This window comes from Orcinus orca, chromosome 19 (genome assembly GCF_937001465.1).
Source record: "Orcinus orca chromosome 19, mOrcOrc1.1, whole genome shotgun sequence".
Classification (NCBI taxonomy): domain Eukaryota; kingdom Metazoa; phylum Chordata; class Mammalia; order Artiodactyla; family Delphinidae; genus Orcinus; species Orcinus orca.
The window spans coordinates 32,316,048-32,343,355 of record NC_064577.1 but is presented as its reverse complement, the minus strand read 5'-3'; the positions used below and the strand labels follow the sequence as shown (position 1 = coordinate 32,343,355).

The 27,308-nt window shown below is 46.3% G+C and overlaps 1 protein-coding gene across 2 annotated transcripts in view; it reads right to left on the bottom strand.

The window, feature by feature from the left end:
* RNF213 (ring finger protein 213) overlaps positions 1 to 27,308 on the bottom strand; it is a 112,625-nt gene that overhangs the window by 27,159 nt on the left and 58,158 nt on the right. For both annotated transcript variants that reach the window (XM_033438679.2, XM_033438682.2), the window contains 22 exons: positions 26,275 to 26,492; positions 25,189 to 25,329; positions 24,901 to 25,068; positions 22,786 to 23,941; positions 21,904 to 22,097; positions 21,533 to 21,685; positions 17,306 to 20,911; positions 15,597 to 15,733; positions 15,088 to 15,183; positions 14,073 to 14,191; positions 12,649 to 12,768; positions 11,995 to 12,137; positions 11,311 to 11,446; positions 10,904 to 11,042; positions 8,290 to 8,481; positions 7,385 to 7,530; positions 6,196 to 6,350; positions 4,570 to 4,776; positions 4,054 to 4,229; positions 3,365 to 3,485; positions 848 to 948; positions 552 to 734 (listed from right to left, as the gene is read on the bottom strand). In XM_033438679.2, coding sequence (XP_033294570.1) covers positions 552 to 734; positions 848 to 948; positions 3,365 to 3,485; positions 4,054 to 4,229; positions 4,570 to 4,776; positions 6,196 to 6,350; positions 7,385 to 7,530; positions 8,290 to 8,481; positions 10,904 to 11,042; positions 11,311 to 11,446; positions 11,995 to 12,137; positions 12,649 to 12,768; positions 14,073 to 14,191; positions 15,088 to 15,183; positions 15,597 to 15,733; positions 17,306 to 20,911; positions 21,533 to 21,685; positions 21,904 to 22,097; positions 22,786 to 23,941; positions 24,901 to 25,068; positions 25,189 to 25,329; positions 26,275 to 26,492 — 7,807 coding nt within the window. The remainder of the gene's footprint in view (positions 1 to 551; positions 735 to 847; positions 949 to 3,364; positions 3,486 to 4,053; positions 4,230 to 4,569; positions 4,777 to 6,195; positions 6,351 to 7,384; positions 7,531 to 8,289; positions 8,482 to 10,903; positions 11,043 to 11,310; positions 11,447 to 11,994; positions 12,138 to 12,648; positions 12,769 to 14,072; positions 14,192 to 15,087; positions 15,184 to 15,596; positions 15,734 to 17,305; positions 20,912 to 21,532; positions 21,686 to 21,903; positions 22,098 to 22,785; positions 23,942 to 24,900; positions 25,069 to 25,188; positions 25,330 to 26,274; positions 26,493 to 27,308) is intronic.

The following is a 27,308-nucleotide window of genomic DNA, read 5'->3' as shown; positions in this document are numbered from 1 at the left end:
TTGGCTCTTTTGAGAAATACTTTGATCATTTGGGCCATCTAGCAATAGCCTTCATATCCCAAGAGCTTCTCAAAGATCCCATCCACTGGGCTTGCCTTGTGCTCCGCTTTCAGGAGGCATCAGAATGGAGGAAAACAGGAAGGAAAACCAACCACTTAGGCTAATTTTAACTACTGCCCTGAAAGGCACTTAGCCAGATAAGAGATAGCTTTATCCTCAGGACATAGAACATGGATGGAATTTACATATCAAGAGGACAAACCAGTTGCATCTAAATTCTTTGGGTCTCTTGTGATGGCTTTATTTAGTTTACGACTTTCTGGTTTATTTCCTCTAATTTTTCTATCTCCCTAATCTGTATACATGTATGTCTTGAGGAGAGGATAATTTTCAGACACCAGGTGTTTATAAAGGTACATAAGTAGTTAGTTGTCTTTCTTAGAACACTTCTCTGTCAGGCTTTCTAAGATTAATAATTATATTTCTGAATACTGTATTTGCAAAAAAGGAAGAAAAAAGAGGAAGCTTTCTCAAGAGAAAGGGTGTTTTACCGGTGCTCCTGGGAAACAGAAGGAGAGAAGCTGTCTGGCAAGTCAGTTAAACAATAGGGGCATCCCATCTGCCCTTGGGTGAGGTGAACTTTGACGCAGCGCTGGCAGAATACATGGTCACAGGGCAGGCAGACAGGATCCTGTGCATCTCCCAGGCAGATGGGGCACGGCTTCACCCCAAACCTAGAAGCCAAGAAGGGTGACCAATTCTGAAGCAGAGAAGCTGGCCGTGAGAAGCAAAAAATACAAAAGGTTCTGAATTCTCTCCCTTGCAGATCCCAAACCCAAGATCTCACCTGGTGAGGCTCTTGCTGACCTGGTCCTTACATTTACAAAGAGTGGTCATCACTGCGACGAAAGGCCTGTGAGTCTTGATGTCAGAGTCCTCTTGCAGGCACTGAAGGAGAAAGGCAGCAGGAGGAGGAGGGAAGCTAATTAGCAGTGAGGAAGGGCAGGAGTCAGCAGGGCAACAAAGGCAACAAAACACAACATCCCCTCTGCTGCTGGTGAAGCTGGGCAGTTAGGGCTCTGGTGTCTGCAGTGCAAGGCTTTTTTTTTTTTTTTTTTTTAAATTTAGCAGTTTCTTTAACTTTGAATGCCCTTTGTGACTGTGCTGCTTTGGGGAGAAGGTTGATATTCTCGGCTTCTGATTTTTCCCCTCTTCCTTTTTTTCTTTTAAGGTCTATCCCCCTCCTCCTGTTATGAGATATTTCAAGCTATAAAAGATAATATAATGACCACCTGCGTATCCACCAAACTTTAAGTAATCATAGCATTTTTTTTGAATATGTGCTTTATCAGTTTCTAAAGAAACAAAACATTACAGGTGCAGCTTCAAGTGTATCCTTTTCTGATCATATTTCCATCCCCCACCCCCCACCCAGCCCCAGAGAATCACATTCCTAAATACCCACTTCCACTAGATTTGGATGCATGCATAAAAATCTTGTTGCTTTGAATGTTGTAAACTTTCTATCAGGGGCATCACATTGTACCTAAGCTTCTGCAACTTGCTTTTTTTGTTGATACAAGTAGGTTCAGATCATTCATGTTAACTGCTGTATGGTACTTGTTGATACTGGTCACCTGTTTTCCCATTAATGGACATTTAGAATGTTCCCAATTTCCTGCATTTACAAACATTTCTGCACCCAACATTCTTCCATGTGTCTGAGTACAAATGGGAAAATTCTCTAGGATATATATTTAGAAGTGGAAACACTGTTTTTTAGGAAATGCACATCTTTAATGATATAAGATAGTGAGTTTAATGGGTGTGCTTAGGGAATTTTCTGGTTAGGTATAATGTTTGCTATAGATGTTTTTCTATTAGGTATACCCCTTGGGCATTATCCGCTGAAGGAGAGTTCCTTTCTATTCCTAATTTGACAAGAGTATCTTTGTACCAAATTATAAATTTTATCAAATGCTTTATCTGCACCTTTGGAAATAATCGTTTGGAGTTTTTCTTTTAATTTGTTATGTAACTGATGACACATTGATTTTATGATTTTGAGCTATCCTTGAATTCCCAGGATTAATCTTACTTGGCAATGATATTAGTTTTTAATACCCTGCTAAATTTGATCTGTTAATCAAAAGATTGAAAAAAGGCCAAAGGACTTGAATAGACATTTTCCAAAGAAGATATACAAATAGGCAATAAGCACATGAAAAAATGCTCAACATCACTAGTCATTAGGGAAATACAAATCAAAAACCACAATGAGATATCACTTCATACACATTAGGAGGGCTATTATTAAAAAAAATGGAAAATAACAAGTGTTGGCAGGGATGTGGAGAAACTGGAGCCCTGGGGCATTGCTGGTGGGGAAGTAAAATGGTGTGGCAACTGTGGAAAACAGTATGGTAAAATGTCAAACATAGAATTACCATATGAGTCAGCAATTCCACTCTTAAGTACACACCCCAAAAAATTAAAAGTAGTGACTCAAACAGATACTTGTACACCCAGGTTCAGAGCAGCATTATTTACAATCACCAAAAGGTGGAAACAACCCAAATGTCCATTAACAGACGGATGGATAAACAGAATGTGCTCTATCCATACAGTGGAATCTTATTCAGCTTTAAAAAGGAAGGAAATTCTGACACCTGCTACAATGTGGATAAACCTTGAGAACATGATGCTCAGTGAAATAAGCCAGTCACAAAAGGACATTTCAAAGGCTGTACAGCAAAGCTGCTGGCAGTGCTTGTGTGAGGTTCCCAGTGGGCAGACACTGTCTTCCCTGAGTGGCCACTGATGCTGAAAGGACAGTCACTTTTTCTACAGAGTACTATCCTGTGTGTCACCAACTTTATAAAGGGTGTAGAGGGACAGAGACATGGGCTTCCTGACCCCTTGGTCCCACCGACAGCACTGTGTTTGGAAGTCCACAGGCCCAGCAGCATTCTCCTACACCCCCGTCTTCCTGACCGTGGCCGTGGGAAGCAGCTCCCTCCGCGGGCCAGGCTGCTGGTCTGGTCTGGGGCCACTGGAGGCCTGGCTGGAGCCCACCTTCAGTCCTCCCAAAGGTTTCCCAAGTGTACTTGCTGCATGAATAGTTCCTTTTCCTGCAAGGAACCCTAAATGACACACCCTGACTTAACACTCAGGAGAGGGTAAATATTGAAATATTAAACACCAAAATTTTAATGGCCTATGTGATGAAATATAACTCACATAAAACTCTCAGAGCAGAAAGGGGATATACCACCAAGATGGTAAAAGTCAGGTCACATTTCAATTGTTCTTTGTCTTACAAAGAGGCAGACCAGTGTTTGACAGGCCAAGCCTTCGCGCTCACCTTGTTCAGCAAGAAGACATACTCTGTCACCAGCTTGCACAGCTCGGGAATATAGCTCTCGGTCCCCAGGAGCACATGCTCCACAAAGAGCGCAATGGAGAAAATGCGATTCCATTGGGTTCTGTCGAGAGAGGGGGTCCCTCACTCAGCTCTGACAAAAGCGCCTGAGACGAATGAAGAGGGGCAGGGAGGCAGTTCCAAGGCACAGGGGTTGAAAGATAAGAAAAGGACCGGGCGTGAAGGTGGGTGAAAGAATTAGGTAGAAGCCCTTTGTGATGTGCTCCCTGACCTCCACACACTTTGTCTCTTTCCGCCCCTCCCCTCAGACTCTCAGCTGGGACATCTCAAGTTCTACGCCTCTGACTGTGTCCGGTGAGTCCCACCTCGCCCTTAAAGGCCAGCACAGGATTTGTCCCCTGGAGAGTCTACCCTGTGTGTTCCCTCTCTGCTGCCCTGCTGGGGTCCTTTGCAGCTGCTTCTTCTCCCTCAGGATCATCGTAATCTGCTCGCCTTTTTATCACCCCCATCACTCCACGCACTCCCTGAATGTACACCTCTCTAAGATCATCATGATGCCTGGCATTTAGTAAGGGTTCAAGAGACGTTAAAGAATGGATGAGGACAGGCCCACCTCCTGTGGCAGGAGCATCTGCTCTCTCTCTCATGTGCCCGGGACTCCTGGATCTCACCTGACATCCCTGATGACGGTTACCATCCTGCTGCCCTGCAGGTACCCATCTGAGCAGAGGAGCTCCAGCGGCATGCGAAGATTCTTCACCATCTGTAACCAAGCTTGGGGACTGGGCTTCAGGAGGTTTTCTGTCAGCATTTCAGCACAGGCCACTGCAGCGAACACATCCAGACTCTGGGGGGCAGAGAACAGGCCTGTGACTGAGCAGCCTGTCCCCTGACCCCCACTGGGCTGCTCTAACCATTAAGTCGGAGGCCCTGGCTGTTAGCCCAGTGTGTTCTTGTGTTCCAGGCTTGTAGCTTCACCTTTCATTGTCTTGGGATCTAGGAAGCATGAGCTAGATGCGTTCTAACTGAGGAGCCACACTGACATGTGTGCCCCATGAAGATGTTTCCCATTTGGAATGTGGTCCATAAGCTTTCCCTTCCCAGGGCGGCAGTAGGAGCAACCGCCCAGTCGCCTGAGGAAGCCAAGCCTGGCTGCAGGCACGTGATGTCCCTAAGAGGGGCCATACCATCTCATGTCTGGCCCAGCTGTGGTTCCAGGTGCCTTTTGTAAGGCTCTGTAGAACTTGGGGGTAGATGGTCAAGATCCTGGAGAAGTTCTGTAGCCGGCTCCTGAAATGCTGGTAGGCAAGGTGCACGGACGGTAAGGAGATCTCTTCCGCTGGCCTTCCTGCCTTCAGCTGATTGATGCAGGACCCCAGAGCCATCTGCAGAACCTGGAATGAGAAACAAGCTTTTACTATATACTTGTAAATTATTTTTTTAAAAAAAGATACACTTTCCTTGTGGGAAACCGGAACTATTCAAAAATGACAAAAAAGAAAATTAAAAACCATGCACACTATTAGTATCCCTCGTTTACTTTTTGGTGTCGTCCCTTCTAGACGTTTGTGATCCATACCTCTTCTCCCTGTGGTCCCCAAATCAGGGTCACAGAGTATTCCTGATTTTTTTCCACTTTACATTACAAGCATTTCTCTATCACGGGCATGCTCGAAGACATCGTTTTTAACCAGTCAAATGGCTGTACAAATATTTGTCCAACCCTTATTTTAAGACAATTACATTGTTTCTAATTTTCTGTTTTTAGAAATAAAACTGCAAAGAACATTCCCGTGAATAAAATATTTGTTCACGTCTCCGACAACGTTCTCAGGACAGAATCGCCAGTTCAGATTTTGTGAAGTTTTTCATTCATCCCGACAGATGGTTTTCCAGAAGCACCACGCCGTTCACACCGCCACTGGCAATGGAGGAACTCCTGGCTGTTTTATAGCCAAGTTATTATTATCTATTATTTATTTTTTTTTTGCGGTACGTGGGCCTTTCACTGCTGTGGCCTCTCCCGCCGCGGAGCATAGGCTCCGGACGCACAGGCCCAGCGGCCACGGCTCACAGGCCCAACCGCTCCATCCGGGACACGAACCCGTGTCCCCTGCATCGGCGGGCAGACTCCCAATCACTGCGCCACCAGGGAAGCCCCCTCCCGGCTGTTTTAAAAACCAGTTTTGCCACAAGAGCAAGTAAAGATCGTATCTAAAAGTTGTTCATGCCTTGCTGATTTACTAGTGAGGCTGAGCACTTTTTCCAGTGTTTTCTGGACATCTGTATAATTATTCTGTTAATAGTTAATTTCTAACTTTCACTCATTTTTAAAAATTAGGAGATTTTCTTATTGTATCCTAAGAATACTTTATTAACCCTTAATCATGTTGGCTGTTAAGTATGTTTTCCTCAAATCTGTCAGTTTCCTTTTTTAGGTACTGAAGTTTGAAATCTTCAATATTTCCATTGAAATTTTAGTTAATATCATTATTATTACCTTGCTGTGATGAGTTAAATATTTACCTAAGTTTCTTCAAGAAAAACTAAACATTTAAAAAGAAGGTGTCACAGGAAATCGGAGGTCTTCTTCCTGTTAATAAAAGCTCCATGTTTTAGGGGCGCTGGTCAGTGGGCTAAGCATCCAGCCCCGAGAGTTCTGAGGGGGTCAGTGGCATTTTCTCATACCACTGTCCTCTTGGACCACATTCTGTTCCACAAACACTACAGCTCCAGAAGTTGAGGAAAAGTTCCCATGTTGGCATCTTGTCCACGTTATACCAGCCTCACCCTGCCGCCTAGTCAGTACTCACGTTTAACTCTTCCCAAGTGGACACTCTCATGGTCAAGAGAAGGAAGTCCTTCAGGTAGCACTGAAGAAGTTCTTGCCGCTGGTCTACAGTGAGCTGAGCAAGAAACCTGCCCAGTGCGGTCTGCTGAAAGAGCTCCACTAACTTCTCTGCCAGTCCTGCCGGGGGTGGGTGAGGGGGGAGATGGAGAACGGCTTGGGGTGAGGATGTTGACCATGACTCCCCTTACCCGCTGAATGCAGGGACATGGACATGGTTCTAATAAGGCTGCCTTTTTAATCATCATTTTTTATCATCATTTCTGGACACTTTAGATATCTTCTCAGTGGAATAACAGAAACAAAGTCAGAAGGAATGTTCCATTCCGGTCATAAAAGCCTAGCCAGCCCCAAAGAGAACACAACCTGGGATAGATCAAGTTTATTTCTACCAAGTCATAATGTGCTTTGGGAACCCCGGACCCAAGCGAACCAGGAATGAGTGGGTTGCCCTCCAGGGGCTGGGATCATATGCTGCTCAAATCAAAAAGATCTGCCGTCTAGTGGATGGGATGCTGGCCCCCAAGTCACATGCTATTATAGAAAAGTAGGGTCAGTTAGGATATGGTATGAGAAAGAGAAATACTCTCTCTTCAGGAGAGAGACTGCTTCAGGTTTGTTCAGAAAGAGTGGCAGAATGCTTACCTAGAAAAATAAGTTCATCTTCAAGTATTTTGACCAGTATTTTTTTAAGAAATCTTTCCTTTTTTTAAAAAAATTGAAATATAGTTGATATATCATATTATGTTAGTTTCAGTGATGTGACATCTGCCTACCTTATGAAATGATTACAAGTCTAGTAACCATCTTTGTCCTGTATTTTTAAAAAGCAGTACTATACATAAACTTTGAAAAGATTACTTCATGTATGAAAGATGACTTTCCCAAAAGTGCTATGTGACCACCGGTTTTCCTGGAATGTCTGTGGCCAGACTACTTGGCACGTGACAACAGAGCAAGGTGCCCTGTGACTCAGGGCAAAGGTATTACTCTACTCTGGTCACTGGCAGTTGCTGAGAAGGGCCCACCTGGGGACATCTTGAGTCCTGGTGCCTTAGTTGCCCAGGGAACTCAGAATGGGGGTGACCACCTATGACGGGTAGCAGGGTCTCCTCCTGCCAGAACACGTCCCCTCCCACCATCGCTGGGCTCACCTTCATCTCCCGTGATGTACTGAGTGTGGACCCACAGCTCCTCCAGATAGTCCTTGATTCTCCAGCTAAACGGGACACTGTTGGAAGTGTCCTCTGAGAGGTTCATGTAGTTCTGCACTATGATGTAGGACATCTCCCCTTTAGACCTGCAATCGGCCAAACAAGGACCAAGAATGTGGTTAGTGAGACGCCGCTCAAGACACAAGACGAGATCCACTCCTGATGCCAATTCCTCTCCATCCTTAAGAACTGGGAGGCTTAGTGGGCTACAAAGACAGTTCCCCGGTCTATTGAACAGCTCACCTTTATGTTATAAAGGAACTCAAGGATGACCTTATGTTATCTCTTGGTTTTACAGACAAAACAAAAACAAACCACAGCTGGAAGGGGTTAAGTAGGTTGCTTGAAGTCTTGGGCAGAACCAGTCTGGTGGTGTCTGAACCCACCCTTACCCTATACCTAGGCAAAGAGAATCGAAGCCCCCTGAAATCCAAACAGGAAGGTTCTGGCAGGCCAGCTGAGCTTGAGTTACACAAGATTGGGTCTAGGGATAGGCTCTGTGGTTCCCGCCATTGGCAGGAGGAGCAGGAAAATCAACACAAACGCTCTCCTACGTGCAGCTTCGCCAGTGTAGACGAGGTGGAAGCTGGCCATTTTAACTGCAAAGGGTGCTCTGAGAACAGGGAAATGAGGAAAGCCGAGAATGAAACAAGTATTTCTCAGAACTCGCGTCAACTCTTTTGTTACTGTAATGCCATGACCCTTCAGGCTACAAAAACAGCCAACTTAAATGTGATTCTAAAACCCATAACTATATTTCATCAAACACCTGGGAGAGCCTATTAAGTTTGTTGCTATGTTATGGGTTTTTTTCCCTTCCCATGAAAAGAAAGTCTTCTATTCACCTTGTATCATTTGCCACAAGAGGAATGTTCAGAAGCTTAACGTCACTGAAAATAAACATCCAAAGATCTCTTGCCCAGGACGGAGAATGTGGGTTGGTCAGCAGCTCGAGGTTGCCATCTCTGTCCATGAAAGATATCATGCTCGCCAGGAGGGGAATCACAGCACCCTGGACCCGCTTCCAGATGGTCTGCCTATGTTTGGGAGAGAAGCAGGCCTGCTCAGGTTTGAGGGACCACAGATCACACTGGGATGCCTGCATCCTTTTCACATTTTGTGCCTTCTTGGCAGTAACAAAACATCTGCTCTACTACTCCTACACTGTAGCTGTGTTTTTCATGTTTTTTTACATCATTTTTAAGTACTAGAAGAAAGACTTACAAATCGAAATAAGATTAGAGGCAGAATTGGAAAGGTCCTTAATTCTACCTCTAATAAACTGGAATTAGTTCGTTGAAAAGGCCAAGTAGTATTTGTTTTATTTTGTTATATAGCTGTTTTCCAGAACAAGTCATCCAGGCTCTATAAATAAAGAAAAGAATGACCAAATTCATTTGAAAAAAATGTTATTTTAAGAAAAAAAAAATCAGTTGGGAATAGAATATAATAAAGAGACCAAAGTAAATTCATTCCAGGTACGTTAAACAAGAAAGCATATCTTTATCTAGAACTTAGTTTTTATTGTTGATGGTTTTGTACATTAGATCTGAATATTTATATATACGTATATACACATATATATAAACTTGACTGCTTATATTAACTCATACATGTACAATTACATTTAGTAATAAAATATATTTTATTTTATAAAAATAAACTTAAGTCATTTAAAAATTCTTATGGTAAGGCCAAAGAAATCTACTACTAGGTAATTAATATTGGGGAGAAAAATGCATGTTCCATTTTGAAAAGAAAAAGAAATACTTTTTAAAAATATTGAACCAGAAATGTGCAGAAAACTGTGAGAGTGAAAGGTAAAAGCTGGCTGCAGGGAGAAATGGGGGAAGCTGTACCTGGTCACATATGCAGACTTTGGGTGCTGGAAAAACCCTAGTACAGTCATCCCTCCATACCCATAAGGGGTTGGTTCCAGGACCCTGACAGATACAAAATCTGAGGATGCTCAAGTCCCTTATATAAAATGGTGCAGTATTTGCATATAACCTACGTACATCCTCCTTTACACTTTAAATCATCCTTAGATTACTTATAACACCTAATACAAAGTCAACACTACGTAAACTGTTGTAAATACAAGGTAAATGCTATGCAGATAGTTGCCAGCATGTGGCAAATTCAAGTTTTGCTTTTTGGAACTTTCCGGATTTTTTTTTTTTCCCAAATATTTTCGGCCCGCAGTTGGTTGAGTCTGTGAATTTGGAACCTGAGGATATGGAGGGCTGACTGTGTAAAGACTATCCCAATTTGGATTATTTAATGCCAAGAGGGCAAATGACTGAAATCCAAAACACATGGAGGGTGAGCAGTTAGCTTCCAAACCCTTGTGAGAACGGGCCAGTAGGCCCCAGAGCTCCACCTGGACTCAGATGCTGGTCGGATCCCATGGCGGCCCCTGAGTGCAAGGAGGCCAGTCCTGACGCAGAGCAAACAGCAGAGCAGTGACAAGTGGGGCCACCCTTGCCACTATGAACACCCTTTGAACACTGGCAAATGTGGGAAGTGCAGTAAGTGAAGGGGTGGTGTCAAGGGTACATTGAAAATACAGATTTTAAGAAGCATTTATGTAAAAACAAGCATTTAGTAAAATCCATACAGAGGAACCAAGGGAAATGAAAATAATTCTAGGTCCAAATCTAATCTTATAAAGTTCCTTCAGAAGGTACAATTAGGAAAGAAATGAAGGCTAACTACAGAAAAACACAGAAGCAGAAAAACCCTACAGTCACAAACCCAGCATCAATAAGCTCACATGGTCCATTTAACCCTGGATGTTCCCACGTGTCCCCCTGCCAATGGCATGAAGGCGACACACCCCTGCTGAATCCAAGCCTCCGGATGAGTTAACCTTTCTCTCAGAGATGAAGAAACTGAGGGCCAGGGTGGTGAAGTCACAGGTCTAAGACGACCCTGCCGACAGGGGCGGGTGGAATCTTCCATTTGGGATCCAGAGCAAATGCCCCCTGCCTCAGCCACAAAGGTTGTCACGGGCTAGTCTTGAAAACAATGTCAAGTTTTGCAGAAAAAGGACCAGGGACAACAAATGAATACTCTGGGTCTTATTTTCGTAGTTATCAAATAACTTCACGCAGGAGGCCTGGGAAAACAACTTCGCTTCCCTCCCTTAATTTACTAACCTAAAAAGGCACCCATTTCTATGGTAATGGTCATGCTGGTACAAGTTTACATCCAACAAGAACAGATGTTCTGGGTTGTTTTGTTTTGTTTTGTGTTATGAAAAAATTTAAACTCACACAAAAGTAGAGAAAAGAGTCTGGCAAACCCCATGTAACTGCCGCCCAGACCATCTTGTGCTCTGGGGAAAAAATATTGACAGCTCTGAATTTCTCAGAGGTTTGGAAAGAAGCGTCTCCTCGGCTGGAAGAGCCATGCATCCACCCCCCAGCCAGCCCTGGTTTCCCTTCACGGCAGTACCTGAACGTGCCGGCTTCCTGCAGAGCGTCCTGATTGGAGGCTTCCCTCACCACCCAGTCTTTCACATTGTAGAGGTAGTTCTCTTCTTGCTTCTTTAAAAGGACAGAGAGGCGCATCTTGGTGACCCGTAAGAAAGCGGCTATGGAAAAGCAGAGCAGATGGGCACTCAGCACATCCCCGGGCACCGAGTGGTAGGCTCTGCATCCCTGACCTGCCCCAGCAGGAGGGTAAGCCCGTTTCCTTTGGGCAGGCCAGGTCTACAGAAATCCCGGAGGTGCACTTAGATTCCCAGGGGGCCAGCTGCTTCTGGGAGCCACAGAAAGCGGCAGCGGGGGGATGATTCATGGTCCAAAGAAGGAGCCCAGGCTGGGGTGCAGGCAAGAGGGGCCCCACGCCTCTGTACTTGCCATCTTCGTCTAGGAGGCTGAGGAGAATGGACACCCTCCGCATGCTGCGCTGACAAGCCTCGTTCTGGTCTCTGAGCATGCCCACGGCGCCCTGGATACAGCTTCCCAGCAGCCTGGTGGTGTCCAGGATCTGCGTCTGTCGACAGAGACAATCAAACCTTCCATTTCTGTCACTTACAAGTCAGGAGAAGCCAGGCGACACATGGGAGACAAGGTCTAAGCGCCTATGTGCAGGGGGCACAGTGTTCCTCCTGCCCAAGCTCCCGCCACGTGCCCTTGCCAAGTTCCCCTTAGAACCACTGTGAGGGAATTCCCTGGCGGTCCGGTGGTTAAGGCTCCGGCACTTTCACTGCTGTGGGCCTGGGTTCAATCCCTAGTCAGGGAACTAACATCCTACAACCCACGTGGTACAGCCATAAAAAGTAAAAAAAAGGAAACCACTGCAACATGATCCCGTGTGCCTGGGGACCCCGTCAGTGGTCAAGGATCAGAGCAAAACTGACCAGGGGACACCAGGAAAAGCCAAGGTCAGATCTGGTACTGGTAATTCACCTGCACTTGCAGTGGCAGGGGGAGGAGTGTTGGGCTAAGCCCTGGACAGCTGAGTCCACTCCTCAGACAAGTCTAAGGAAGGGCAGCCCAACAGCACGGAGGCTCAGAGGACTAGAAAGAGCAAGAACTCACATCACTTCCTGGTCCAGAGGTCGGGCTGTCCATTGCCTCAGAACTTTCTGTCTCCATTTCCACCTCTGCCACTTCCCCTGATGTAGCCACCTCAGTTTCCATCACCTCCTCACCATCGTCTTGGGCCCTGTGTTCCACCTCCACTGCATAGAAGCAAAACAATGGAGTTACTGTTCAGAGGTGGAAGGGGAGCGCTGGCAACAGCCTCTACGTGGCGTGCTGGGGCTCTAACCACTGGGATTTCCCTGGCAACAGCTCGGGGGAGGGTCCCCAAAGGACAGGCCGTCAGTCATGCAGATCAGCCTCTGTTCGCCCACTGGATGTGGTCCATCAGTGCAACCCGAACCTCCGTCCTGGGCTCGGATGGCTGATCCGGGAGGCAGGGCAGACAGAATCTGACATGTTCCACAGGCACCTGCAAAGACCTACCTTTCCTGTGGAAATACTGTCTTCTCCTGGCCTTGGAAAGCAGTAGACAGTGCCCTCGATTCATCATCACTCAGTTCAGCAAACATGTCCCGAGCTCTTGCCGAGGGGCAGGTGTTGGACCCAAGGGAATGGTAGCCTAAGGTCCCATCCTCGCAGCGCCGCACACACCTCCCTGCAGCCACTCCCACCATCCTGTCTCCCCGAGGACCTTTCCTCCACACTCACACTCAGGCTGATCTTCTGGTTTAAACAGCTGGCTGATGGCCACATCCTGCAATTTAGTCACGTCCGAAACCATGACTGTGGATCTCCGGAGGTCGTCGATGTGTACAGACTGCCACAGCCCTGGGAAAACAAGCCCCAGAAGCTTCCCTGTCTCCTCTGGTTTCTTCCTGTCAGTCATAAGCAGGGATACACTACCAACCCTATGTTTCAACGCACTGCGGAATGAACAATTTGTATCCTGAAGTCTAATTCCTTCAATATACACAGGAACCATATAGATGTCATGCTACAGCTGTTAGCAACTTTAGCATAAAATTCAGTTTTAAGAACTGAGATGACTACTTTGTAAAAAATGTTTGAAGAAGGCTTGTGATTCTTTTATAAATTTGTTATTAAACTTGCTGTATCATAATTAGTAGAGGGGTGTGAGACAACGGCAAGCTTTGCCCCCCATTAACTATGAAATTATTAAAGTAAACTGTTATTTGCCTATTTCTAGAATACTAATTTTCTCATACAGGGGATTCCTTGGCGATACTTTGGGATCAGGTCCAGACCATCACGAAAAAACAAATATTACAATAAATTGAATCACACAATTTTTTTGGTTTCCCAGTGCCTATAAAAGTTATGTTTACATTATACTGTATTTTATTAAGTGTGCAATAGCATTATGTCTCAAAAAACAATGTACATGCCTTAATTAAAAAATACTGTATAGCACACACAAAAACAAAACAACCAAAAAAATACTGCATTGCTAAAAAATGCTAACCCTCATTGAGCCCTCAGCTAGTCGTAATAGTAACATCAAAGGTCACTGATCCCACGTCACCATAGAACATATGATAATGAAAATGTTTGAAATATTGTGAGAATTGCCAAAATATGACACAGAGACATGAAGTGAGCAAATGCTTTCAGAAAAATGGCACCGATAGACTTGGCACAAACCTTCAATTTGTAAAAAACGCAGTATCCGTCAAGCGTAATAAAGTAAAGTGCAATTAAACGAGGTGTGCCTGTGTAATAAATATTTGGTGGCTAATTCCTCAGGAAAAAAAAGAGAGAGAGAGAGATTTAAGATAGCATTTCCCCACCCCAGAAGCAGGCATAAAGTATCCATGCATTCGTAACACTGTTAGCTGGAACTCTCTCTCTGCATTATCCATATAGTAAAAGGTGAGGAACCAGAGATTAATCAAGTGTTTATCGACAAGTGATGAAAGAAGTGCTATATGTTGGAACAGCCAGTCCAAAGATGAGTGTTTTTTGCATTAATCAGCAGTAAGAAATCTCAATGAAAAAAATATTATTGAGATTAATATTAATGTTCCAATGTCAGACTTTGTACACCATAGGACCAAATTAGAAACAACTTAAACATCATTAAACAAACATATTCACTAATATTTTGGTCCTACCTCCATGGGATCCTACAAAGGACGTTCCACTTCCCATCCGGGACAGTTTTGTGATGAAATAGACTAAGACATAGTCCTTATTTCCTTGTATCTTGTTGATTTCATTTATAGCAGAATACCTATTTTAAAAACAAACAAGCAAAGACAAAATAAATCAAAACAAAACCCAAGAAAATAAACAAAATGGACGTTGTAAAATGCCTGAAGGGTGTCCTCGGAGCAGTCAAGTTCCATCTCACATTTTTTTAGCTTTAAATAGATTTCATACCCTCAAGCTTGCTATCCTCTCTTACAAGAGAATGGGAGCAAGACCTCTCTAAGTAGGCTCATCTCTTTCCCCCATTCTTGCATCCCTCTGCTTTGAAATGGCTTTTTTTTTTTTTATTGGTCAGGAACCCTATCTTACAATCCTTGATGTGCTTGCTCTGATGCTACTAAGGTAAGGCTGGCGGACCTTTCCATTTCAAGAAACAGAGTTCTGTGAACAGACAACCAATGGCCAAAGACAACCAAGATATGAAATATGGTTTCCAATGCTTTAGAAGGTCCAGAAATTACTTTTACTTAAACATCAAGTAATAAGGGAACGTAGTTAATTCTAAAAGTATCAAATTTCCCCTACAAACAATATAAAGCTGCCCAACAAATACAACTGAAAGCATTTAAATACCATTATGGCCCTTAAACTTGCAATAACTTCATATCATGTAGTTTAAAATGAATAATGACCAAATTATGTCTGCTAACATATGTTCCAAGGATACTCTTTTATATCCTGCTAATATTCTGTTATTTACACTTGTTGCATTTGGCTATTTTTGTGCTGTTATGAGCCTTTTCTCTCTTTGTTTCTCTAGTCCACATTTAGAGGAATAAAAAGGGAGAATAATTTTTATTCTTATTTTTAATGTTCATTCTGATACTATACAGTTTTCAGGGAAGAAATTCTTTAGGAGCTCCTGAATAAATTTTGGAGTTTCCTACGCAGTTTCCAAGAAAAATAACAAAAACATACTTTGCTGAAGCGATGAGCTGAGCACTGTGAATTCCATCTTCAAAATCTGTTTGAATAATGAGGATTTTATAACTGGCTTTGTGAGCTAAGCAGTTTCTGAAAGAAAAAGGAAATTATCCAAGTGAGTTTTCTGTCCTAAAAATTGGTGATAATATTCTCCAAAGTGATGGGAAATAGAAGGGGTATATAGAAAAACTATTCAGGTGGGATTTTCCTCTGCAAGTAAGGTGGGTAGACAATCCAGCGGAGAAAGAAAAAAGCCCCAATAAATGCCTCCCAATGAGGCATAAGGATGCTGGATTCAGAGAGGGCTGTTTTTGCAGAGGATAACAGAGATGAGAAGGACACCTGGAGAATTTAACAACATCCTTTTCAGAGTCACATGTCCTCAAGGTTCACTAACCAAAAGTGGTGAGAACACCAGTGGTTACCATAGCCATACATATGAAATACAAAGTGATGGATCCTGAGGAGGGAAAGGAACGGGAGGGGAAGGCAGAGACCCTCACCGAACTTCCCTGAGGAAGGAGTACTCGGTGTCAAAGTGCTGCAGTGACAGGATGGTGAGTTTCAGAGCCCTGTCCATTACTTCTGATTCTAAAAGTTCACAGTCATGACTGGTTAGCAGTCTGGAGAACGTTGTGATCTGCAAAGGCAGGAAATGCAAATAATTCGCTGGAATGCAAGAAAGGGTTGCACGTCCGCTAGGTTTAGATCCCAGAAACATGAGGATGTTCAGCAAATATCTTCCATGGGCTCCTCAGTGTGCAGTTGGTACACAGACAGAAAAGAATACAAACCCAGTGGAGTTTTCCAAAACGAGGCAGTGCTGAGGTAAACAGAACCTACAGGATCAAACGTATTGGAGAGAAGAGTCACCCTGTCCCTAAGAGGCCTTCAAGTCTTCTTCCTAGACTCCAGTGTCTTTTCCTACTTTGGATCCTACTGACAGTTCTGATGATACCTTAGGGCTCAGAACAAATGCCATTTCTCCTTTGCAATCTTACTTCATACTTTCAGATCGAGTTGGCCATTCATGTCCCTTCCCACAGCTGTTAGCAATTCTCCCCTGCCACTGGATCACACCGCACAGTGCAACAAATACACTCCTTAAGGGCATGCTGATATCCTAGGTCCTGAATCGTTATCTCCAGGCTGGCCTTACCACTGAGTTTCCTATTCCTATATCCAACTGCATGATAGTCTACCTAGATGTTACAGGAACATCAAAGCCCATCCCAAATGGAATTCACCACTGCCTCTGCCAAACTTGCTGCTCATACCTAGATTGTGATTAACCAAACTTTTGGTCATCCAAGGAAGAATCCAGGGAGCCATGTCTAGCCTCCTCCATCTCCCAGAGCCCCTATAAGGAATCAATCATCACCTCTGCCAATCTGCATCCCTACTATGTCTCAATTCCACCCATCCATCCTCTACTTTGACTGAACTGGTACTGCAGCCTCCCTACCGGTCTATCTTTTCTGTGAGTCTTTTATCGGACTTTTTTCCTTCCTCTCTCCACACACATTTCTCCATCACTCCCCTCTATACAAGGAAGACAAAGCTCCTTGGTGCTACTGACAAGACCCTCCATGAAGTCTCTCCAGTTATATCTCATCCCCATCTCTCAGCACTCGCAGCCTTGAACTTTAAGCTTCATCAGCCTTTAACTCCTGGTTTCCTGCACAGACTGTGTTGTTTTAAACCTTGACATCCTTGCTCAAATAAGGTCCTCTGCCTATAATACCTTCCCAACCATACTTTACAATTAGCTTGACGGTCATCTCTTATTAAAGATGGGTTCACGCGACCTCGTATCCTGATCTGTGTTGCTCCTCTTTGCCTCTGTGGATAGCACTGTCATAAGATATCAACAGTACCCGTTCATGAGTGTCCTTCCACCTTACACTGTATGTAGACCAAGGCCAAGCCCTGTGTTAATTCATCTTTATATCCCCAGTGTACTCGAACCTCATTTGTTGAAGTGAACACTGTGCACAGCACTGCAGAAAAATGGGCACTCGAAACTTGGTTAAACTAACATGTATAAATATATAGGTCTCCTTGCACTTGCCAAGGAGAGGAACCAAAAGTCTCAACACATTCATTTACGGTTCCTATACACTGACTTGCAAAGAATCTTGAATTCTTGATTCAGCGAGTCAAGGACCCTGAGGTAAAAGAGAAAAAGGGTAAAATATAGAAAGATAATCACCTCTGTGAAGACGGCACGGCGCCCCGCATCCATCGTGCAAAGGTGAGCCTGGAAGAAGTCTGCAAAGGAGTTATGCTGCTGCCTGTAATAGTATGCTTGCGACAGGGACTGTGCGGTGAACAGGCCTAGTGAGGAAGCGTTCAGCCGAACTACAGCATCAGGTGTGGCACAATCCAGCAGCACCAGTTTGGCCTGCTCAGATACCTCCTGGTAAAGCTCATCCGTCAAGACCTTGTGCCCCAGCCGCTCTATGACCTGGAGCACCACAGAGGCACACGTGTCTGAGTGGTAGCCCATGAAGACATCGGAAGGGCTGTACTTGGGTCTGGCTAGAAACTGCTCTGCTTTCACGTCTATGAACTTCTCCACCCAGACCTTAAGCTCTTCCACGATATTCTTCTGCCATTTCTCCAAAACAGTGTTGATGTCCAGATAGTGCTTCTCTAGCCGGTTAATGAGGGGGATGGGAAAATGTTTGTAGACGACATCTTTCTCCTCGATGACTATCAAGCGGAAGTCTGGGTGAACCCGACATTTGACCCGATGGGTCCCCAGACCGAGGTCCACGTACTTCTGGCCACCGAGGTAGACGTAGTACTGATTGAGCGCATCATAGAGGCTCTCATAGAGGTTCTGTAGATTGAGCAGCACCACCATCTTGCCGGTTTCCATGCATATCTTCACTCGGTTGATATTTCTGCAGATCTGGGTGTACTCTTGGTCCTTGGGAAAACTGGATCCAAAAATAATCTCTGGCTGGTCTGCACTGAAGAACGCCTGCTGCAGGATCTGCAGGGCCACATAGTTTCTGGTCAGCACGAGCAGGTAGCGGGATTCGGAGTCGTCCAGCTCTCTGCCAGATGCCTTCTGAAGATCACCGTATATGTTCTGCTGGATCAAATGCATGGTGCTGATTTCTTCTGTGCACTTTGCCTCAGGTAAATTGGATGAAAAAATATCCAGGGCGTGGATGTCGTCTTTGCCACTGAAGTTCCGAAGGACAGCTTGTGCGATGTCTTGAGGGGAAGGCTCTTTATTAGAGGCTTTTGCCGCGGCAAACACCATTTTGATGAGGCTGTAGTAGTCACGAAGCCCAAAGAACTCCTTGTCCTGCCTCTTACATACTGTTTCATAGGCTTTGGCAAAGGATGCAAAGTATCCTCGGATTCTTTCTTGGACGAGGGGCTCTGAAGAGCAAATTCCCCTGGCGCTCTCAATGAGCTCTCTCTTATTGGGGCTGCCACGTGACACAAAAATACCCCGGTTCATCTTGGCGGGGTCCAGGGCCCAGTTGGAAATGCCTATGAAGCCAACTTTTTTGTGGGGGGCGGGATCGTCTTCAATGCATCCATCTTCCAGCAGTGGGTGCAGAGCCTTCAGGGGCATTTTGGGCGAGTCTTCTGCCAGTCCAACCTCATCTAACACCACCACGGAGACGTACTGCTCCAGGTCTTTCCCCTGCTGGAAGCGGGCACACTGCTTGAAGGTGCCTATAATGCCCTGTGGGGTGGAATGAGGGCTACACTGGAACGACACCAGATGGACCTGCTTCAGGCTCCGGAATAGGTCCGAGTGCGCAGCCTGGCCTTGCATGGCATCTGCCACGATGGTCTTGGCGAGAGATTTGGAGCTGCCGGGCTTGCCCACCAGGAAGAGAGGAATCTTGAGCTCGATGCAGATAACCATCATGAAGACATTCTCCTTCAAAGCCAAGTTCTTAGCGATGGTTTTCCTCAGAGATACGTCATTCAGAAAAAGATCCTGGGTTTGTGTTATCTCATGCAGGATAATCTTGCTATCATTATATGGTTCTGGAAAGAACCTGCAAATGGCTTTCCGATAAGATTCCTTCTTCTCTAAAGAGGCGTGGTAACATACCCCGATGGCCAGCACCAAGGACCAGAGGATGGGATCTCTCTCAAAGTCATTTTGGATGACATCAGACTCGCAGAGAAAGGAATCCAGCTTAGACAAGAGCATCTCACTGTGGTCGTAAAACCATTTGAAAACTTTCACACAGCGTTCCACATCCCTGAGGCTGACAAAACTGCATTCATTTTGTCTTTTCCTCATGAAACCCTGAGAGGCAGAAAGCACTTCGGTGATCACACGAGTCTCGCTCTGCACCATCACGATGGAGTTCACTAGTCTCTGGACAATCTGCTGGATGTAGAGCTTTTCTGCTGAGTCATTCAACTGTCCGAAGTCCCACACCAGGGGGATCAGGCTCGGCGGCAGAGCGTGAACGCGGTACACCAGCTGCCTCAGGGGGATGGAGCCAAGCCTCTCCGCCGTCTCTTCTGCACTAACCCTGTATCCCAATCCAGCTGACTCCAGACGGCAGATCATCTCCTGGGTGTGCTTCCGGTAAGGGTTGCAGGCTGCTATGATATGCAAGCCAGAATTCTTAACCAGGGGCTTGCCACCCACTGTGTGGTCACACAGGACCTCTTTGATGCAGCTTATGGCCTCTGTGGTGTTGGCTTCATCAAAGAACAAGATGGTGTCTAGCTGAAATTGGTCCTTATTGAAGCAGGCGAGTGCTTCGGCCTCCCTGACCTTGGAGTAGATCATGTCGGCAGCTGTTCCTCCGTGAACCTTGACCAACTTCATGGTGTCAGCGTCAGCACCCCCACGCCGCAGGTCACTGAGGAATTTAATGAGTCTTGTTTTCCCACAGCCGGTTTCTCCCATGATGATGACAGGGATGCCACACCGGAAACGCATCTCGATGGCAAGGATCTTAAGCATATTGTCCGTTGTAAGCTCGTATGTTTCATCAGGGTCGATGGGCCACTGGATCCCCAAGGCCAGGCACAGCTTTTCAAGTTTCTCATGTCGGGGCAGCTGGTCAAAGTCCACATTGAAGGGCACCCTCTGAAGTAACAGGCCCTCATACAGTTGCACTGTCATAACATCCTTCTTGATTACTTCCCCACTCAAGCGGTCAATGGCGTCAACACCGCCGTTCTGATTGGGCTGGAAATGGAAGCCTATGAACGTCATGGATGTGTGGTCACTGTTGAAGAACACGTACGGGTGGGGCTCTGACTCCCACCTCTTCCGGAGAGTAAAAGGGGCAAGATCTTTTTCCTTGACCCCGTCCATGGTGACTGTGTACTTCCCTGGGCTTTGGTCGGATGTGTGAAGTGTAGGCGTGGCGAAATCTCGTGCCATGAAGATCATGAAGGTGACCACAAAGTTCTTGAAACCCACCAGAGTGTCTCCAACAAAGCTGGGATCGCAGAAGAGAGAAGCCTCACAATCTCGGAGCTGGTAGTTCAAGAACCGAGCAAAGTTCCGAAGCTCTGACCAGGATGGGTTTATCACCCCACAGTAAATCAGGAGATGTTGGATGCATTCACCGGGGCTGCCCTCAACAGAGCCTTTTTGGTACTGAAATGTGTCTAGGTTTTCTTTCTGATGGAACCGCCTTAGATATTGGTAAGGTCTCTGGAATGTTTCACTGCAGAACGCTCTCTGGTCCATTCCTGGCTCTTCATAGCTCCACTGAGGATCCAGCTCCATGCTGATCACTTCTTTGGGAGGCCTGCACATGACTTTGGGGAAGATGTCTAGAAAATTGAACTGGGGGACAAGTGTACTCTGGAAAGAAGAGACACAAATGAAATGAGTTATGGCTGAATTGCCTAAAAAATGCTTTTGTGTTTTAATCCTCCACATGGTCTAGACTGCATGGACCTTTACGAAAAATCACTTTCCATGAAGGGATTTCTGTAGATTCCTCTTTGCATGGGGTGTTACCTTTTGCACATTCAGGCATCATATGAGCTGCACTGTCGATCACAAAGCCCTTTTCTACCCAACCTCTTGGAACTAAATCTCTCCATCAAGTACATACGCGTGCACGTGTGTATGTCCGCATAAAACTCCCTTTTGTTAAGAAACTGAGATGATGAAAGTCTCCTTTCCCTGTCAGCTACCATTAAGAAAGATGGTGCTCCTCCTAGCAAATGAGTTTTCTGCATTCCCAGCACCACTGGCATTTAACCCAGACATACAGCATCCACCCCGATGAGAACAAATCTAAGATACTGCTAATTAATAAAAGAATCTTTTTATTCCAGGCATTACTTAAAAATAAGTTTAAAGATCTGTCTTTACTAACATTGCACTCAGCTACTTTGCTAAGGCAAAAGTGGGGAATCACAAAAACGTATCGAAGCCCCCACCCCAACAGTAACATGAAAGTGCCCTGATACACACCAGCTTCAAAGGCCTCTGTGGCAGCGAACTCCCTTCCAGGATTTCAACGATATATAAGTGGCATGGGTTCCGAAGCCACATTTTCCCATTTACATCCATTAAGTACTGGAGAATGAGGAGTTTGAAAAGAAACACCCAAATTCCAGTCTGCACCTAAAGACAGAATGACGTGGGTCTGTAAATACGTACACAAAAGACACCAATCCTCCCAACCCTAAGGACCCTCTTATTCAGCTCTTTGATAACGATGATACTGAGTATCAATACATGTACGAAGAAGCAAGTCTTTATACTGGGAAGGGGGCAAGGCAGGATGTGGGAGCTGTGTCTTTCCCAGCACGGCCACTCAGCTAGAACCTGCGGGCACTTACTGAAGAGGTCACGTCAAAGTGGAATACAATGGGTCTCCTCTGATACCGGGCGTCCAGGAAAGGCAGGAGGGAGCCCAGGACTTCATTCTCATCCACCTGAGGGTTGATCAATCGAATAATTTTTAGAGGCACTTTTTCTCCATTAAACTTCATTTTCAGTTGGCCGTGCAACCTCTTCACAAAGAGAGACCTTCCTGTGACGTGAACATACAAAAATTAGGCGCCAGGGCTACGGATCAAGAGTGAGAATGACCAGAAAGAGTCACTACAAATCGTTTCTCTTTGTACAAAATTCAAAACCGATGCAACCTAACATCAGGTTAAAGGACGCACGTTCGAACCCTCAGATTTCCTTGCTGTTACCCACCCACCATCCTTGCTGCTTCCTGGGACTAAGGATGGCAGTCTGAGCATAAGGACAGAAACAGCAGAGTTCGCTCCCGGGGGCGGGGAGCAATTTTCACTGGAAGGAAGGTAGTAATGTTAAAGGGATACAGTCAACAGAATGAAAATCATGATGGTGACTGAAGGCAGAGGCATCCGTTTCTTCTCAAGATGGGGTAATTATACCTCAGCCCGCTCAGGACCCACATCAACCCCAAAGTAGCCAACGGACTTAAAAAAAAAAAAAAAAAAAAAAGAGGAAACTGCAGAGATGCTAGTTTAAAGGGGGAAGATGGCTCAGCCAAGCTGGAAACCATGTGAGAAACGGTGTCCCGCTCCAGTATGGGTCACGATTTACAACTTCAGATGAGTCAATCCTCTGGAGACTCAGTTTCCCCACCTGCAAAAGGGCTCATCTGAGCTCACCCCCCACCCCATTGGACAGGGAAGGGCCATCAGGTGGTCCCTGGGACTCAGGGACCCAGCAGCCATCATTACCGACACCCGCTCTCTCCGAGGCCACGATCCCAACACACATGTGGTCCCGGAACGTGGCAGCGGCTGACGGGGTCTGTTCCGGGACCCGGAAGTGGTGAGCCAGGTAGGCCTGGATGTCCTTGAGGGGCGCCTGGGGGGTGATGAGAACCTTGTGCTGGCTGAAGGCTGAGGGGAGGTAGCAGTGCTCTCGCTCATGGTCACAGACCATCACGAGCCGGTAGTGCTCCTGGTGGCGCTGCATGCACAGCCTCAGGAAGAGCTCCTCCGCCCGGCAGGCCACCTCGTAGCTCAGCTGGTCTGCGTACAGCAGGCTGTAGACCCTGAGTCCCTGGGAGCCCGGGGTCAGGCAGCGACGTAGGAGCAGCGCCACCTCCTCGAACGTGGTCTCTGGGGTGCAGAGCAGCACCTCGTCGTAGGTGGGCAGGGGCTGGTTCGGGGTCTGCATGTAGATGGCCAGGGCGGCTGGCAGCACCTCAGAGTGGCCACAGACGACGAGATTCGGCTGGCCGTCCTGCAGGCCTCTGGGGAGCTCCCGCTGCACAGGGGGCCCAGCCATCCTCGCCAGGCGAGCCAGACAGTGGCCAAGGGCCTCCAGGTCCAGGCAGTGAGGCAGGAAGACACTCATGCACGTCATCGAGTGCTTCATGATGACCCTCAGCTTGTCCACCAGTCTGGACTCAGAGAAGAGCAACAGTGGCAATTCTTCAACCACTGTACTCTCCTGGTGTGTGATGGCCCTGCCATTGGGCCCCCGGCAGGCCTCCGAGACGTCCCTTGGGGTGCAGTTGCCTTTGATGAAGGAGAGCATGGTGAGGGCGGCACTGCTGGGCACCTGCTTCCTGAGTTCCGAGCCCAGGTAAACCAGCTGCTCGGCAGTATAGTAGTTGAGGTAAAAGTGCTCAGCTCGCTTCTCTGCCACGAATCTCTCCCACTGGTCCAGGAAGTCCTCCATCTGCCGGCAGAGGGTCTCGAGCAGCTCAGCGACTGGCCCGCTCTCCACGAGCTGGCGCACGAGCTGCAGACCGAAGTCCATCCGGATGGAGGCACCCTTCCGGGGGGAGCAGTACACCTCGGCCGTCCAGGTCCTGAACAGCATATTTCCGGCAGAGTACAGGTTTATAAAGGACTGGACAAGCCTCTGCACGTTGCAAAACACCTGTTGCAAATGGAAGCAGGAGGCAGACGTCACAGAGCTGACCGCAGAGAGAAGGACACAACAGTCTAGAATAACACAAACAGATTGATAATTTGAAGGGCTGGGGTTCGTGTTTTCTCCATGGTTCACTGTGTGATATCGAGCATGAGACTGATCACAGAAGGCCTTCCTTCCTCATTTCCACAGTCTCTTCTTTAGGAAGCAATACGTTGTAAAGATAAAGGAAACCATTTATAAAATACAAATGAACTTTAAGGACAAAACTCATAATCAAAAGGAGAGACCATGACATAAATCGACATGCCTTTCTCATCACGATTACTTCGGATGTTGATGAAGGATGTCCATGTACATCGTTAAGTACTTGGGGATGCTTGCTGATTTACAGAGTAAATCAACATCTCTTTGGGTCATGATTTCTGAATACATGCATTCTGCAGACCCACTGGCTCCACTCTCCATGGGTTTAAGAGCAGAGTGATTCCTATGAATTAAATACAAGCTCAGGGCTTCCCTGGTGGCGCAGTGGTTAAGAATCTGCCTGCCAGTGCAGGGGGCATGGGTTCGAGCCCTGGTCCGGGGAGATCCCACATGCCGCGGAGCAACTAAGCCCGTGCACCACAACTACTAAGCCTGCGTTCTAGAGCCTGTGAGCCAGAACTACTGAAGCCCGTGCGCCTAGAGCCTGTGCTCTGTAACAAGAGAAGCCACCGCAATGAGAAGCCTGCGCACCTCAACGAAGAGTTGCCCCCGCTCACCGCAACTAGAGAAAGCCTGCGTGCAGCAACGAAGACCCAACACAGCCAAAAATAAATAAATAAAATAAATAAAATTTAAAAATAAACAAATAAATACAAACTCAAACTCTTCTGACTTTCCCAGGCACCTCAGCGGTGAGAGTCCTCAGCCCAAACAGATGGGAATAGGATACCTGCTCCAACATAGATACAAACCCTTACCTCAGAAAATACCTCTACGACTTCAACATTGTTGTGATCTTTCTTGCCAGACATCAGCATCAATTTGTTCAAAAGCTCCTTCAGCTCTTCTAAAGAGTAGTCTCGCACCTCCTCGTGGCCTCCGTGGCCCTCAGGAAGGATTAAGTGTAGAACTGTGTCTGGGGAAATCTGTGGAACAGTACACAATCAGAGGTCATTTTTGAGAGGCAGAGACCCCCCCCAACCCCGCCCCTGAGGACAGCAACCTGTACGAGCCACCTGCAGCTGTGCCTGGGATGTGATGCTCACCTTTTGGCCATCCGCGGGAGCCTTGATCACATAGATGCCTCTGCTGTTGATTGCTGTCGCCAGGGACAGGGATGAGAGCTCCACAGACCCGTGACTCTCCTTCACTGTCTTCAGCCACTCCAGGTTCCGGGCAGAGTCACACTGTTGGGACAGGAGAGAAAATGGGCCGCAGCTTACAGGTGATCTTCTTCCTGCCACTCTCTCCACCTCTGCCTTCCAGGGGCAAACTCCTCCTCCCCTTCTCTGGCTCAGCGTGCCATCACCCACAGGGGGGGCCTCCCTCACCCGCTGCCCACCACTGCCACGGGCTTTGGCTCTCCCTCTTGGGACACTTGTCAGGAGGTGTTGCTGCAATGGGCTGCTCCCCTGTGTTCTCACCCGGTGCCCTGGATACATGGATGGGGAGGGACAGGCATGAACCCAGCTCTCTGTGAGAAGGCAGCGTTCTGCCGGGCCCCCAGCTGGGGATAATGCTGGCTATAACAAGGCTGTGAGCTCTGCTGCTCCTTCCATTCCTCTTTTCCTCCCCCATCCCCTGTGGGGCTCCAGCCACCCTGTTACACAAGCTATGTACTGGGTTGGCCAAACAGTTCGTTCGGGTTTTTCCGAACATCTTACAGAAAAACCTGAATGAACTTTTTGGCCAACCCAATACTATGGGCCTGCTTGGGCCCTGTGCAGATGGTTTAACTTACAGTGAAATGTTTATTTTTTCTGATTAAAACTGAATCTGTACCAATTGCGGAAAGTATGGAAAATACCAAAAAGTATAGAGAATTAAGTAACAATTACCACCATTAAGAGAAAACCACTGGTAACATTTTAACATATTTCAGTCTATTTTTCCCATTCTTTTCGCATAGTAGAAATCACTCTAATTTACATGCAGTTTTGTATCCAATTTTCTAACATAATAAGACAGAGAAAGCATTTCCATATAGGAAGAAACTGTTTTTAAACATCCTTTTAAATGACTGCATTAAAAACCTGCCATGTGAGAGTGCAATAGTTTGCAGTCCTGCCCCTAGTGTTTCTAAGCGATGCTTTATTACACTTATCTATTTTGGAGCCAGAAATAAGACTCACCAGTTTTTGGGGCAGGTGGTGGTCATTATCCAGAGCCTTCCACAGCTCTTTCAGGTGTTGCATGAATTCATCGAAACCCGCACTCGTGTCCAGCTCATACAGCAGGGGTGCAAAGCCCTGCACAGCATCGTGGAAGCAAGCCACCCGATCCACGTCGATGTCATTCTCCCCCGCAGAGATGGAGGCCAAGTCCACGAACACCTTCAGCTCAGTGATGCCTGGGGAGGGAGAGGCAGGTGAGTGCAGGGCTACCCCGTGATGACATGAGCCTCAAATCCGCGACAATGGTCCTTACTGAAGCTATAAATGGATATTCAGTGGATTTTTAGGGGTTTTATCCACTTTTTGCTTTCGATAAGAACCTGGGGCATTTTTTTCTTTCTTGCCATTTATGTTGATACTGCTGACCAATACCTGACCTTACTGAACAGCATCAATGTCCAGGCATTGCATGGGGCTTTTGTGTACCTTACTTCATATAATCACACAATATTGCCATTTCGTTACGAAAAAAACAGTAACATGTTGACAGTTATCTATAAAAAATGGCTGCTCACTAATCAAAATCTGTGCATCACTGTGGCCCGAGGAGCCCATAGCTGAAAGCAGCGAGTCTGTGATGAGCTGAGCAGGCGGCCCCTCCCCTGTCCCTGCACACCAGGGCTGTCCACCTTCCCTCTTCCCTGGCTCCATCTCCCCTCCATGAATTAATTCTGCTAAAGTCACCAAAGCCACAGAGTTAAAAAGACTGCCAAGCCCTTGCACAACGACAGGAAGAGGTGATTAAGCCAAGACAAGTTCGCCTTGGCTTCTAGTAAAAATCAACTGGAGGAAAAAGCTAAAGGGACACAATTTTAAAGAAAATGATCCCTTGCTGTTCACAGCAAGCATCCAGAGTGAGAGGGAAAAAAAGTAGCCAAGGAAATAGTTTTTACACCAGAAAATGAGCTATACTGTCCTGAAATAAATGCTACCTACAATCAACGAGGCACACCCTGCACATTTACCAAAGAATACAGATGAAAACTTGCTAA